This window comes from Myotis lucifugus, unplaced genomic scaffold (assembly GCF_000147115.1).
Source record: "Myotis lucifugus unplaced genomic scaffold, Myoluc2.0 scaffold_0, whole genome shotgun sequence".
NCBI classification, from domain to species: Eukaryota; Metazoa; Chordata; class Mammalia; order Chiroptera; family Vespertilionidae; genus Myotis; species Myotis lucifugus.
This window is the reverse complement of record NW_005871048.1, coordinates 2,171,975-2,188,350: the sequence shown is the minus strand read 5'-3', so window position 1 is coordinate 2,188,350 and position 16,376 is coordinate 2,171,975. Positions and strand designations below refer to the sequence as shown.

Genomic DNA, 16,376 nt, shown 5'->3' with positions numbered 1-16,376 from the left:
CTTGGGCTTCAGAACTGAGCATGTCTGGTTTTATTATGTTTGCTTTTACTATACTGCCATCTATATCCGTGTGCCACTGATTTGGCCTTCAGCAGAAGCAGGAGCTATGTGTTTACCTGTTCCTGGTGTTGGGCAAGGTTCACAAGGTTTGTTCCAGGCTTTTCCCACATTGTATGTGCAGCAGCACATCCTCTTTGTCACATTAAAAGGCAACTCATTCTCACAGGTGGTTCCATTATAGCTTCGGTAGCAAAAGCTTTTTCTCATGTCTACATATAGAAAAACAATAAGCCAACCAATCATATCAGCAAGCAGCTAATAATGAAGCCTACGCACCTGGATATGCCAAACTGTCACCATAAACACAACTCTAAAAAGTTTCTCAGTCATTTAGGGGTATCTTAAAATAATTCTTTAAGTTGAACATAAATCATTTATAGGTTAACATCTCTCCTGTTTTTAAATAAGGGATTTCATTTCTAATTTTCTTGGGAAACAAAGTTAATAGATATTTGTTTCTACATTTAAAGGTATTTATTTATTTTAAAAGTATTACATATTAAATTTTAAATGTTCTCATTTGTAAAATAATGTTCACTTTATAGAAATGAAAAATTAAAATTATTTAAAGACATGTAATTGTAACATTTGATGAAATTTTCTACTTCAGACTCATTTTTAAAAAAACGAAACAATCTCTTTTTTCTTTTTAGCACTAAAGTATAGCTGAAATACAATGTTATATTAGTTTCAGGTGTACAGCATAGTGATTCTGTATTGATATACCTTAGGATGTGATCATCCCATGTTTAGTAACCATCGGTCACCATACAAAGTTATTACAATGCTATTGACTATATTGCCTATGCTGTACATTACAGCCCCATGACCTATTTATTTTATAACTGCATTAAGGAGTAACAAAAAAAATGTAACTACAGAGCCAAAGTTCAAAACATGATACAGAGCCAGAAGTTTATAAGACTTTGAAATACTTACTCATAAAGGATTTAATTCCATATTTTATGCAATTAATTCTGAGATATAAAGCATCTTACCCGGGAGTCACCAACTGTGACCTAATTAATCTCAGAGACCTTTACATACCCATGCAGTTGTGGCCTCCGTTGACCTGCATGTATTCAGGTGGGCAAATGCAGGTGTAATTTCCCAGAGTGTTGTAGCAGGTCCCAGGCCCACACACACCGGGATGTGCAAAACACTCATCAATATCTAGAGTAGGCAAGAATATCCATTAATTAAGATGCTTCCACATGAGTCTTTATTATTTAAACTACTGAACAAAAGCATAAGGTGGTTCCCCAAAATCATATTTTCATAAAATTCAGAATTTAAAGCAATTACATTGAAAATACTTCAAAATATGATGTATCTTTCTTTAAAAGAAACAACCCAATATTAAAAAATATAAATGATCAAAAGAAATTATTTCAAAGTGACAGAAAATAATTTCAATGGCACCTGCATTTTTTTGATTGAAATTTCATATTCTTCAAATGGAATCGCTTTAAAGCGTACTTTCCTCTTATGTCATTTAAACTAAATTTTAGTGTCAACTTTAAACTGAATCCAGTTAGGAGGGCCTTTCTGTTCATAGTAACCTTCAAATTAGTACTCATTAAGAGATTCTAGAAGCCATGCAATTGCTGATTGTTCTCCTTACTAAATCATATTTCTTCCAGATGTATTTATCTAACATGTTCCAAAAGAAAGGTTATAATGGAGATGTTTACAAGTTTAATGTTCATCTTTAGAAGCCTTCATTGGTACCATCAGTAAACACTGAGATTTACCTGTAAGCCAGGACTCATAGCTACAAACATGAGTAAGCTACAGACCTTGCCTCAAGAAGCTCCCAGTCCTGTGGGGAGATGGCCCCCTAAAAGGATGACTATGGTGCCAAGTGATAAGTGGGGGATGGAAGCAAGAAAGATATCTGCATCACCTTTGAATTTCTTCATAGTGGTCCAACGTGTAGTCCAACATATTAAAATTACTGAAAAATATTAACTTAATAGTCTCATTCAAGCTTACCTATAATCCTAATTAATATTTGCATTAATAACTTATTTGATATTGAATATCTTCACCCTACTCTGGTTTTCCCCATTTATATTTAATTAATCCATTTACTCAGAGAAAACCAATAGTAAATTATTGCAAATGAGCTGTGAATTTATTTATCTAGCAGCGTTGACATGAAAAGAAAAAAAGCTATGAACCCGTCTCAACAGATACTTGGATAGAATGTGAGGATGGAACCTTTTCCCAGGCCTGATCAGGAATTTTGTTTTAAACAGCGCTGACTGTTTTTAGGTGCAGATTCACCTCACCTTCACAGATGCGGGTTTCCTCGCTGAGGTAGTAGCCCTGTGGGCACTCGCACTGGAAGCTCCCGAAAGTGTTGATGCAGTTTCCTCCCTGGCAGAGACCTGGTAACTCCTGGCATTCATCAATGTCTGCACAAGGGGAGATAGCTCACTTACAACAAAGACCATCCCAAAGGACAAGAGTTTCTGTTAACGCTTCCAAACACTCCATGCGCCTGCGTGAATGCACACTTAGACAGCAGGTTTATTCTGACCATGGAGATTCTTGGCTTTGTATGGAATTTTGCTATAATCTGAGAAGTTTTAAAGTAAGCTGGGGATTATTAAAGTTGGGGGATATCAGTAAAGACAACTTCTCTGTGGAACAGACACAAGATCTGCAATGGGTCATATCTTTCTGACTTCAAGTTGTTATTTAGCATCCTGGTAATTGACTGTCCATCTGTAATTTTGCAAAATAATCTTGTTGGGATTGCTCCACAACTTTTTTTTTAACCAGCTTTTCTCTAAAGTAAATGCTTGACCTTGGTTACAACTGGGTGAATAGTGGAGCTGTACTCACCTTCTAAAATGATTGTGATGGGGTTAGGTCTGAAGCCCTCACCTCCAGGACACAAGGTGTAATATTCAGCTACAAAACAATGAAAAAGAAGAGATCTGACACCTGTGTCCAAGTGGCTGAGACAATGAACAGGGGAGGTATCTACAGTTTCCTTAGTACCTTTTCAAATACATTTCAAAGTGTATTACATTTTACACAAAATAAGATAATTACTTCATAAGTGATATAGACAGAATAACAAAAATCATTTGTTTTTAATTGAAGAAAAAACTCCTTTGCAGACAATTTATACCACCACTTTTTTGGCCAGTAAATAAAAACTCAGACTTGACAATTGACAAGTTTCATCTATGTCCCTATCAGAACACATGTTTCAACTTAAGGCATAATATAATTGACTTCAGGAATACAACACAGCTCTGAACCTGAGCTAGAACAACATCTGAGAAGAACCAGAAATGATCTAATTTATGTGATACCACGGAGAACTGATATTATCACCATTCATATTGGATTGTGGTTACAATGATTTTCTTTTTATCATATCATGAAAAACAGTAAGAAGAGGAGAATTCAAATTCGCTTTATATAAAATACTCTTGGCTGGTTTCAGCATAATCATTGAAGGTAATCCAAAGGTAAAATTTTGGCCCTCACTATTTCTCCCATCCCCGGCACAAGAATAAAATTGCAACTAGTCTTCAGCTACCAGAGTTTGTTCCCTTCCTCTTCTTCAGCTCCATACTCACTGCTATTGACAGGGGGGCATGTCTCGCAGGGGTTTCCCCAGGCCTTCCCTAGGGAGCAGCAGCAGGAGGAGCGACTGACGCCCACCCCAATTTCGGTGTTGCAGGACAGGCTTCCGTCTCCTCGAGGACCGAACTTCAGGTAGCAGTTGCCCACGCGGTTGTCTGCAGAGCAACATAGGAGCTTAAAATTGCCCTTCACGTAGTAAGAATTCCTTTTAAGAGAAAGATCACTCAACTGATGAAATTCAAGCTCTTGTACATTAAAAGGTTCATTTTCATCCTCAGTACAAAACAATCTTTTGCATAGTGAAAAAACCTTACTAGAAATTTTAATAATAACTGAATCCTAAATAACTCAAATTTTTATTTCACATTTTGTTTTGGTTTTGAGGATACAGTATATATACCTGAATGGTCCTATGAATGCAATGAACTGTCAGCTCTCATGCATGAACCCAAAACGTATCCATTTTGTAAAAGCTGATTCGACATTTCAAACACATCTCTAGTAGGTTCTAGCTTATCATAACTGCTCGTTCTTGCATCATTAAAACACATATCTAAAGACATTTCTGAAAACTTCGACAGCTCATAATTTTGTTGATGAGAGGGCAGCTGTTTTCTTTGCTCCACAAATGGACCTATTTTCACTTTCAAAGAATCAACACCAATTAGATTCATCAATGATTTCCTTTATTTCTACATCGCATATTTCCTTCCAATAACCCTTGTCTAAACACTTGGCTTCACCATTTGTCTATCTAAGAATCTATCAATTAAATTTTGGATATGGGAGAAATAAGAACCTGGGATGACTCAGGTTCTTGTGCAAATACTGCATGTTGAATTTCTTACTGACTAACAGACAAAAATACCACATTTCCTTTGTTTATAGAAACATATAGTTCACCCATTCTTTGATTCTTGAATGTGAAAAATTCCATGTAGGATATCAGCCTCTGAAGACTCATAACCTGGCATTTTGCTTATATGATCCATTTCACCTCTTTAGAATCCAAACTAGAGTGCTGGTCTCTGTTGCATTCATCTTCTGACACATCTAACAACTGTAAAATGTTTTCCACTGTCAATTTTCTTCTTGCCATTATGGCCAAAAAGTGAAAACTTCTAATTTTTCAACTGTGTTCAATAAATGCTCAAAGAAGGTTCAAAATATAATGTTTCCAGTCTTCTTTTACACCTTCTTGAAAGGTGACGTAATAATTCCCTTGGGCAACACAACAAGAAAATTGAAAAATGATGCAACAGTGACATTTTATTTCACTATTGTATCATCCTTCTAGGTGACACCATCATTCCCCACTTTAATAATGTTATTCTTTGTTTTTAGCATCATTGGGCATAACTAATGAGTAATGATGAATAAAATGGTTCAAAACAAAAGAAAAATAATATCACTAACATCTCATTTCATGCAATTTCACACTTACAAAAGGGTCCAGAGAACCGTTATGGTATTTGTGAAACAGAATGAGTCTTTATTCTTTGGAAAACCTCTAAGGAAGAATAAAGCTATGAAGTACCAACCCATATAAACAGAACTGCTCTAAAAAAAGAAACTGACTATATCCTGACAGTTAATCTGAGTACCGCAGTCCAAACTCTGCAGGGCTGTCCCGATCTATACTTCTACCAGCAGAACAGAGGGACTTTTGAGGTCGCTGAGACCAACACCGCACATTACCCAGTCTAATTGTTGCCTGTCTATTAGATGTAAAGTAATACTTATATAATTGTTTTAATTTGATTTTTCTTACCCCTAATAGTTTTGGGTATTTGTTTAGGTTTGTTACCTTTTGGAGTACTTCCTTTTTATTAGTTGCCTTTTCATCGCTTTTGTTTGCTCCAAGAAAGCTTTTAAGAAATGCTGAGGCTCCAGTGATTCCATTTCTGGGAGCAACACAGGCATCATAACAATATTAAGGTTCCAAATGGGATTTTACTGTACAGCTAGGGTTGAGAACCACTTTGTGAACTGGGTTGTTGCTTCTTCTGTGACTCCTTTCCTCACGCTCCTACCCCTCACTCCACTCCTGCTCCTCAGCCTCGTTGCTGTGTCTCCAACACCAGCATTCTCCTGCTGCAGGCCCTGTGCAGTGGTTGCTCCTTTGCCTTGAAGGCATCTCCTCTCAGAGGTCCAGTCAGTTTGCTCCCTCCTTTAAGACTCTGACTCTCCCATGCTCCAAATAACAGCACTTATCCTACAACTACCTCCAGTGTCAGAATTTCTTCTCCCTATGTCTGTCTCCCTGCCACCAGAATGGAAACACAAAAGCAGAGAATTTGGTTCCTCTGTTCCCCCTGCAGCCCCTAGAATAGAAAGCACTCAATATTTACTGAACAAATAATTCTGAAGGAAAAAGTCAGAACTTGGAGGAGCCATACACCATAACTCAATATATTCTCTAAAATTTGTAAACATATAAAACACAGCAGCAAACTTTCCCTCCACATACTGCAAGGTCTGTAAAACTGCTGCTGAAGACAGCTGCTGAAATAAGACTTTTCTTTTCTTTTTTTTTTTTTTTGTCTTCTGTCAAGAAATTCTCCAGACCACTTACTGGCAAAAGCTGGACAATTATTTTATAAAGATCAGAGACGTCAGGAACATTGAAGACAGATTCTTAACCATTGTTACTGCCTTCTTTGCTTCTCCCCAATCTCCCAACTTGCTTCACTCCAATGGTTTGGCTCAAGAAATCCAGTTCTCCCATTCCTCTCCTCTCATCATTCGCTTATTACACCCTTACATGACCCTGCTCGTAGGAGAGATAAGAGTAGTAATCCATTAGTTCTACCACTTCGAGCTGTTCTGGCCAATGCACTGGACAGGGCGCCCAGCAGTTTAGGACTGGGCCTCAGCTCTACCATTTGCAAGCTCTGGTTCCCAAGCCTGTGAGAGGAGGAAGTTGGAGCAGATATCTTGAAAATTTGTTTCTAAATATGTCTTGGCAGATAAATACGATAACAATGGCCATATGATTTGATAATCTAGACTTCCTTAAGGAAAATAACTGTTTTGTTTGCAAATTAATTGTAGCAAATACTCACCACAGTTCATTGTCAAGAGAGTTTGAATATTCAGCTCTAAATAATTCTATTTGTTTCAGGTAGCTTTTACTTACCAACACAACCCACACCAGTAGGGTTCAGCTGGAAATCAGGTGGGCAGTTACACTCATAACGACCAGGTGTGTTGACACACAGGCCATTTACACAGTTTATGGGATCTGCACATTCATCAATATCTAGGAAAACATTTAAAATGCCCATGTTAAGATCTTTACTTTCTCTATGCATACTGCTGCTCCAAAAAAATTTGGTGGATTTTTTGTGTTGATCATTATAAAGGCCTCAGCATAATAAAATAAAGATTAAATCCTTGTATATAGCACACCTAAAATGGTCTCCATAGATCAATCACATGGTATTTATGATAATGTCATTTAATGTCCTTAATAGGTAAGTAAGAATTACATGTCAGAATTTTGATGAAGAAAAAAATTGTCACTATTCGCTTAACTAAAATTTTATGCACACACACGTACAAAGAAAATATACAAGACATTATTTCTTAGTTCCATGTTAGAAATTTAATATTAGGTTGTTTATATAAAAATGGATGAATTCCATTTAAAAATAAATGTATCACAATGCAATTTTCTGTTTCAAAAAAAATGTATAACTCAAGGCGTAGTTTAGCTAAGTAGAAATCTGAGGAATTTTTAAAACTAGCACAAAATATTCATTTCATCTAATAAGAACACAATCAAACCCTTTGCAAACCATACCTGTACAATTCCCGCCTGTTCTGTCCAATTCATACCCATCATCGCAGATACAATGAAACATTCCAGGCAAATTATTACATGTTCCAAAGACACAAATATTTTGGAAGGAGCATTCATCAATATCTGAAAATTTTAAAAAAATAGTCATTTCTTGTTTATAAGGGCATTTTAAATATTTTAATGTAAAAAAAAATTAATGAATTTTTCTATCTCCTCAGATATTCTTATGCAGTAAAAGATAAATAAATAAATGGCAAGCAACTAATACTTATCTAAGAACAAATATTAAAAAAACATTATTTTATTTTATTGACAGTATTTTAACTGTTTTGGGTTAAAATATACTTAAAAAAAAGAATTCTCCAAAGGCATAAAAATACAAAAATTAAATATGAACATGTGAAAGGAACAAGACTGTGAAAATTAAAAATAAAGACCAATAAAATTATAAAAGATGAAAAAAAAGAAAATTAAGAATAAAAACAAATTCAAAGATTCGTATAATTTAGTGCAAAAAGATGTTTTTAAAATATCTGCAACATATAAAATATATCTTATTTTAGATATTAAAGATCTCATTAACATTACTTAAGTTTAATTTTTAAAAGTTTTTATTCTATAATCTGATCTGTTATAAAGTCAGTTTAAAAAGGGAAATAATTTTTTTCCTAAGAGCATGAAATAAAATCATCCCTTGCCCCATATTCCTACAAATTTCATTAAAATAGCTCTATTAAAGCCAGAAATTCAGTTTATGAAACTCTTCCATGAGGCTTTAACTCAGTCAATAAATAAAAAAATCACTCCTCATTCATATTAAAATGAAGGCACGTGTGTGTGTGTGTGTGTGTGTGTGTGTGTGTGTGTGTGTGTACAGCTGCAGAAATAATCTATATTTCTTCACACAGGAAGAGGGTGAACATTTCATACACAAATTACCTCATATTCTGAGAATGCAGACTAGGCATGTCATTTTAGGCTGGACCATGCAAATTATCCTAAAGTGCTGTCTTTAGTCAAAAAAGGACACTGGTCAATTAAAATATGATAATTAATATTAAAATAATGAGTTTCAACTAACTTAGATTTAAGTTCAAATTGTTTTTAAAACTTCAGCTGATATTTAAAGGTGACTCTTTTTGTGTTGCTGCAATAAACAAAATTATTCTCTTTATATAAATGAATAAAGACTCATTAAGCTAGTTTATCACTATATTGTGTTGATCTATAACTGAAAATGGAATTGTGTTATCAGCCCTCAGAGTATGCATTTCACTTTTAAAAACTTCTTGTGTTAAAAAGACCTTCCATTTAAATAATGTAATAGTGGTGTAAAATAAGGTTTTAAAGAGATTAATGTCTTGTTTTTATAAAATTGCTCAGAAATTCAAATAATACAGAAAAGTATTGATATCAAACAGAAGACAGGAAACAATACAGAAAAATAGCAAAACCAAAATCACTCCAAAATGCTTCCCCCATCCAGAAGAAACTGTAATTGATAAACATCATTCCAAATATTTCTCTATGCATATTCAGAGAATGAAGCCGAAACCATTTGTATGCATCAGATCAATTTTTCTTTACCTCAACAGTTTCTAAAATACTTTCTAATGTTAAGAATTGATGCAAAACACAAAAAAATTATCATCTTTTGGCTTTATGTTAAAATTCAAACATAATCTTTAGACAGTATTAAGGAATACTATACAACGAATGATAGGAAAATTCGTATTCATATATGCTTCCATCTTATTTTTATTTATATTATTTTAACCTAAAAAAAAGATTTTATATTGAATTTTAGAGAGAAGAAAAGTGAGGGAGAGAGAGAAACATCAATCGTCCATGCCCCCTACTGGTGATTGAGCCTGCAACCTGGGCATGTGCCCAGGCCAGGAATCTAACAGGCAACCCTTTAACGCACTGTACAGCACCCAACCAATGAGCCACACTGACCAGGGCTACCTTCACCTTTTAAATGTTTATGGCATTTACTACTATCTCTACAGTATATTCGCACTAATTCTCCACTTAAAGTAATCAATATTTTAACTGCATCTTCTCCATTTATTCTTGATTGGCTGTGTTTCATTGCTAAGTTTTTGCTCTTTTTTTTTCCTAAGAAGGGAGAGCCCACAGGTGTTTTCTTCCTCAATTATTTCATATGTAAAAAATATACTGATTGTCTTTATAATTAAATAATTAACTATGAAATTAATTGCTGAAGTATAATATTATTTTTAAAAATGTTTTATCGATTTTTTTTTAGAGAGTGTGGGAGAGAGAGGGATAGAGAAATATAAACATTATATAAATGAGAGAGAAACATCTATTGACTGTCTCCTGCACATCCCTTTCTGGGGACTGAGCCCACAACCTGGGCATGTGCCCTGACCTGGAATCAAACCAGTAACCTATTGGTTCATGGGTCAACACTCAACCACTGAGCCACCCCTGCTGTGAGGTATAATATTCTTGAGTCACATGTGCCCTCAGAACTTTGTGGGCACAGTGTTCTAGTTTCTTTTGATACTGAATGTTTCTGTTTTGTTCATGACTTGCCTTTTTTATCAGTGTCTGAACAATTCTTCACTATGACATAAGTCAACAAAAATAATAAGGCTAAATCTTTGTCTAATGGTTTACCCTTTCCTGTACATTCAGTTCTTTCTTCTATTTCAGGAAACCGTTTAGTACTTTTTTCTATTCAATTTTTTGGGGTGTTTGACTTCTGAAACATCAATTATACTTCTGTTAATGGTCTTTGTCTTTTTTCTAATAGTGTTAATTTCTTTCTTTCCTATTCACTGCTATTATCTCAAGTTTATTACATATGTTAGTAGTTACAATGTCATCTCTCTCTACTGTTCTTTGCTGTTTCTATTAGTTCTATAAATTTGTGGTATTGGTCCCCATACTTTATTTCCCGTGACACTGCAATCTCCCTCTTTGTTTTTTGTCCTTTTTTTGTTTTTATAATCTCTTTGAACTCGTTCAATTTTATCTTATTAAGGTCATCTATCATGGCACAAAGTACCTATGGGAAATTTGTTTTTGTCCCTTGAACAGTTTTTTTCTGCTCTGGGTTGGTTCTTTATCTGCTTTCTGAATGTTCTTTTTGTTGCTGTTGTTGTTGATTCCATAGGATGCCTGCACAGGTACCACTGCTTTCTTTCAGTCTGTGTACACATTGTTTGGTCAGCTCTTTCAAGAGTTCTTATATACCCTGAGACAGTTCAGATAGAGCTTCTTGACATTCTCCTTTCTTTACCTGGAAGACATCTTGGGTTATGAGTTTCATTAAAGCTTCTATTCTATAGCCTCACTTTTCATAACAGTTTCATAAAGTGGGGATCAGGGAAACGTGGATGGGAAGAGCTACACTGTGTGCTCTCTTTAGATATTATATTAAACTAGAGGCCCGGTGCACGAAATTTGTGCACTCGGGGCAGGGGGGGTCGCTCAGCCTGGCCTGTGCCCTCTCACAGTCCGGGAGCTCTAGGGGGATGTCCTTAGTGCTGCCGCAGAGGCAGGAGAGGCTCCTGCCACCACCGCTGCGCTCACCAGCTGTGAGACTGGCTTCTGGCTGAGGGGCACTCCCCCTGTGGGAGTGCACTAACCACCAGGGGGCAGCTCCTTTGTTGAGCATCTGCCCCCTGGTGGTCAGTGCATGTCATAGCAACTGGTCATTCCGCTGTCTGGTTGATTTGCATATTATAGCCTTTTATTATATAGGATAGCCTGTGTCTAGGTTTAGTCCATCTGAAGTTATCCTAACATGTCCCTTAGAAGGTTCCTCCAGGTTTTGTACTCTCCCATTTTGTTAAGAAATACTGGAAAATGCTCAACCCAGCAATTTTTTAGACTCTAGAAATGCTGAGAATTTGTGATGAAAAAATAGATGCTGAGTTGATCATGTTGATCAGAGGGTCAATTCAGAGGGGCATTTATTTGTAAGATGGAAAGACATCAAGGAATTCAATTAGTACATTCAGTAGAAACTGTCTGGATGAGCCAGATTTTATAGGAAGAGAGAAGACAAATACAAGGAGAAACAGGCACAATCATGAAAGTACATTTTTAGGATCTCAAAAGTTGGCATTTAGTTAAATGGAGCAGTGTTTAACTGAGGGAGAACTACAGGTGTGCCACTCTCAGTTACCCTGGCAACTGGGATTTCTCTTGGTGGTAATGACATATTATGAGAAAATCAACATGTGAAAAAAGTACAGTAAATAGAAACAGCATCAACTTGGGAGAGGTCTGGGAGAAGTTCTGGAATGTTCTATGCCATAGATAAAGGAACAGAATTACAAAGAGGAAATTCCGTGTTACGTATAAAGAATTAATTTTGAAATTTTATGTTGGCAGAAATATCTGGCTACTGCTTACTTGTTCCTTTTCCCACTAACTCTTGTCAAACTGACATGGGTAATAAATCATGTAATTCCATAACCATACTGACTCACATTTTCTACTGACTGGCTTCAGTGCTTAGAAGAAACAAGGACTGGGGGGGCGGAAAAAACGAAGCTCACTGTACAGTTGCCTTGTGTAAAGTGGATTAGACGCTGCCCAATCTAGCGGCTCAGTACAGAGAATGGACGCTTTCAATTTCTAATATCACCTTCCCCATGGCCCACTATTCAGAGTCTCTCAAAATTGGTGGATATTTATGAAAAATTCCATGATCTTTTAGACACACTTTCTTCAGTGCCTCTTCTGTAAGTGGGTCAGTCAGGCCCGACTTCAAGCCAACCTGGATTGTATAATTTGGTCTTGTTGGACTGCTGCTGGTGAAGTGTGTGTGAGTGCTGCTATTTACTATTTCTGTTCATTTGATTAGACACTAGTGTAAGAGCCTGTAATCTGGTTTCATTTTATAATCTTTGCTTAGCAGCAGTCAGCCTGAGTTATTTTTTAAAGGTTTTCTATGAATCACTAATTTTGTTCAAGCCGTATTGTTTATATAAATTGTTTTCAATCTTTTTCCTTTATTTACATTTCGATGAACTCCTTATAAACACAATGATGGCCCAAAGATATGTAATGCGAACTGAGTCTCCAATTTAAAAGGAAATCCAAATTCTTTTTCTTGGAAAGATATGATACTAGTCACAAAGTCCCATTTCTAGGAAAGGGGGATGATGTCATCACTGAGAGGAAGGAGACATTGCTATTAGGCAAAGTGCAGTCCTCAACGAGTCCCCGAGGAGGACTTCCAGTCCCAGCCACGCAGACAGGAGACTAAAACACGAAGGCAAATGCCCAAAATGGGCTACTTAGATTTTGATAAACACATTAAGTAGCATATCCTATTTTAAAAACTGAATAGTTTTTCCACATGTCATTCATTTAGTGATACAAAAAGAAATGGTTAAAAAAAAAAGAATGAGCCAAACTTCCAAATATTGGCTCATGCCCAGGAAAACTTCATAAGAGATGAAAGCTGCCTTCCTCATTATTCATTCGGCAAAATAATCCATGCTTAAACGAATGACTTTTTTATGTGTAGCATGTGCTGTGTATTCTGTTTCCAGGTGGAGCCTGTTCCAGCCCTTTTTGTGGTTTCATTTGGTGTAGTTTATCCAGCTTGGAAATGAGTTGGAATCCTGGTGACCCACCTTGGCAAGATCTGCTGTCTGAGGCTGGAGTGAAGCCCATCTCACACTCGCAGCGATATGCACCCGGAACGTTGAGGCATTGTCCATTCTCACAGAGATTTATGTTTTCTGCACACTCGTCAACATCTGGGGGGTAAGCAAATGACATCTCCATTAAGTTCCAAACTTCATGACACACTTTCCCCTTGTTCTATAACTAAATCAATTTCACTGGCTTGAGTGAGTGCTCATTAACATGAAGCAACAATTAATCATATTCACCTAAATAAGGGTATACAACTTGATAGTGGAGCTATTTAACCTACACCCGAACATTAAATTCTAACATGACTAACAGGAGGAATGCAGGTGTCTCTCATATTTGTCTTAGTTCTATTTAATGCCAATTTCTTGCATCGGTATTATACCGACATCATTTAGATAGGACAAAGACCATTGGTGTTAAAATGGTGTTAATTCACTTGAAAACATTATAGTGTTAGAATAAATATCTAATTCTTTCACTAGTTTAAGCATTTTTAAGCAAATTAGAGACACTATAAGAATTAGGAAAGGCTTTTTCCTGTTACTACAATCATATCAAAATATTTCCATGTTAATTATGCAAATGGACATTACTCACAGACCTAAAGGATAACTTATTAATTCCATCGAATGGAAAAAAGGGAGGAGAACAGAAACCAGTATTTATTGAGGGCCAATATTCGCCAGGTAGTGTGCTAGTTGCCTGACATGAATTTTTTTATTTAGTTCACCAATCATGTGAAGTTTAGAAGAAGAACCAAAGCCAAGAGCAGCCAACTGAGCTGTGGGAGCCCCAGCGAGTTAATCTGTGGCTGAGCCAGGATCTAAGTACAGTTGTATCTGACACCAAAGCGATACCCCTTCTTTCACATCATGGTGCAGAGAAATTCTAAGAGAGATGAAACAGCCAAGGTTTAAAAGTAATGATGCTTTAAAATTGAATAGACATGTTTTCTTAAAAAGGCATTTGAAAATGATGAGTCTGTATAGTTATGGGTTTAAGTTGTGTACTGAAATTCAACTGACAAAGACTGATCTTAAAAACAAAAGCATCGTACTTTATGTCCAGAAAAATGATATAACTTTAAAAATGAATATAATGAGTAGATGTTTTATCCTCAAGGAATATGGAATGAATAGCAGCTAAGTAGCAGCTAACATTTATTAAACTTGTATGATGTGTTTTTCTAAGTCCTTTATGTGTTTTATTTCATTAAGTTCTTTCAAAACCATGAGATAAGGTGAGATTTTGATAAACACATTAAATAGCAGTGGTTGGGTAGGTCATATATCATATCTGAAGATGCTGAATAGTTTTCCCACATGTCATTCATTTAGTGATAAAAAAATAACAAAATAAATGGTTTCATTACTATCACTATGTCCATTTTAAAGGCTTCTAGTATACAGCCAGTAAGCAGCACAGGCAAAATCTGAATTCAGGGGGTCTGATTCAGACACAGCCTGCATTTTGGCCAATGTGTTAATAAATAAACAAGAGAAAATGATAGTCATTAGCAATAAAGAAGATTACTAAATGTCATTATTTTAAATCTTCCAACAATGTTTTAGAAATTTTTCTCCAGGTTTGTGTTTAATGTAAGAGAAAGATACCTAGTAACCTGTAAGTTTTTAAACAGAGGTAGGGATTTCAGCCTCCTTTAACTAGTTTTCTTCAAATAAAGAAAGCATGTAGAGTGTTCCAGAAAGTCATGCCAGAACGCACAGCAGGACTCTCACCTACCTGAGCAGGTAAAGCCATCTCCAGTGAACCCTTCAGAGCAGGCACAGCGGTAGGAGCCTGGGGTATTCACACACTGAGCGTTGATGCTGCACTGGTGGGTTCCATTAGAACATTCGTCCAGATCTTCATGCCAAGAAAACATAGCAAAAAAGTTCAGAAACAAAAATAGAACATTAAAACATTCAGAAAGGTTTTCATTTGTCTCAATTTAAATGTAAACTGGCCAAATGGAATGTGTTTTAGTTTATCTCTAAAGTTACAATTCTAATTCTCTAAGATGTCAAACACACAATCCAAAATGCTCATGCCACGAACAGGGGCCAAAAGTACAAATTCAAGCATTTTGTAAGGTATCTTATCAACTAGCTCTTTAATGACAAAACAACAAACAAACAAACAAACAAACAAAAAACCCCAAAACCACACACAAAAAAAACAAAAAAAACCCAGGGCCATATTCTATTCTGGCTTCTACTCAGGGCGGATTTTGTCACTGGTTTCATAATCAATAAAAAAATGGTCAATTTCTAAGATATTACTGAATTTCAGAGCAGGAAAATTAGCAGATTTTAAAAGTTCATTTTATAGATGAGGACACTGGTGATTCTTGACCACATGAAGCCCATTGTCTTGTGGAAAAGATTTGAACACAGAAAACGAAATTAAATATTGTTATATGTACTAGGAAGAAATGTTACAAAGTGCTATGAAAGACTAAAGAGGGCATCTAATTTGGAGTACAGGAACAAGGAAAGTTCTAATAAGTAAGTAATTTTTAGTTAATTACATACCTAAATGATGAATAAAAGCCTGCTGAACAGAAGTAGGGAAGGGTGTTGCTTACAGAGGGAACAACACATATAAAGACACTGAGTAGGAAAAGAGCTTGGTGTGACAAACTAAAGGAGGTCAGATGACAAAGCATAGTGCAGGGGAAGAGGGTGATGGAAGAAGAAACTGGAGAGATAGTGGAAAGATGCTGTAGGGTCTTATAAACCATGGAAGGAAGCTAGATTTTATCCTAAATTCAATGGATTAAAATGACAGTTGTGAAGACATCAGGTCCATGGTTTAAAAGATTTGTCTGGTGCCCTGACTGGTGTTTCTCAGTGGTTAGAGTGTTGGCCCAGGCATGGAAGGCTTTCAGGTTTAATGCCTGGTCCAGGACTGTTCAGGGGCAACCAATCAATGTCTCTTTCCCACTCTTTCTTTCTTTCTCTCCCTCCCTCTCTCCTTCCCTCCCCCGACCTCCCCCTCCTTCCCTTCCTTCCACTCTATGTAAAATCAATGTAAAAATATCCTTGGGTGAGGATTAACGAAAAAAAAAATAAAGAAAACATTTGTCTGGCTGCTATATGAAGAGTGGATTAGTAGGAGAAACAGAGAGGATGCTGAGAATGGTTAAGACCAGGGCAGGGGAATGGAGATGGAAAGGAGTGAGGAATCTGGAGGACATTTTGTATTAGAGAAGCCTGGGCACAGCAGAATCTCTGGTAGTGGAGGAAGG

The 16,376-nt window shown here is 36.2% G+C and overlaps 1 protein-coding gene across 1 annotated transcript in view; it reads right to left on the bottom strand.

Moving 5' to 3' along the window:
* FBN2 (fibrillin 2) overlaps nt 1-16,376 on the bottom strand; it is a 242,315-nt gene that overhangs the window by 48,806 nt on the left and 177,133 nt on the right. Inside the window, 9 exon segments of the mRNA XM_006081068.3 lie at nt 117-269; nt 1,108-1,233; nt 2,355-2,480; nt 2,914-2,982; nt 3,663-3,824; nt 6,809-6,931; nt 7,475-7,597; nt 13,102-13,227; nt 14,870-14,992. Coding sequence (XP_006081130.1) covers nt 117-269; nt 1,108-1,233; nt 2,355-2,480; nt 2,914-2,982; nt 3,663-3,824; nt 6,809-6,931; nt 7,475-7,597; nt 13,102-13,227; nt 14,870-14,992 — 1,131 coding nt within the window.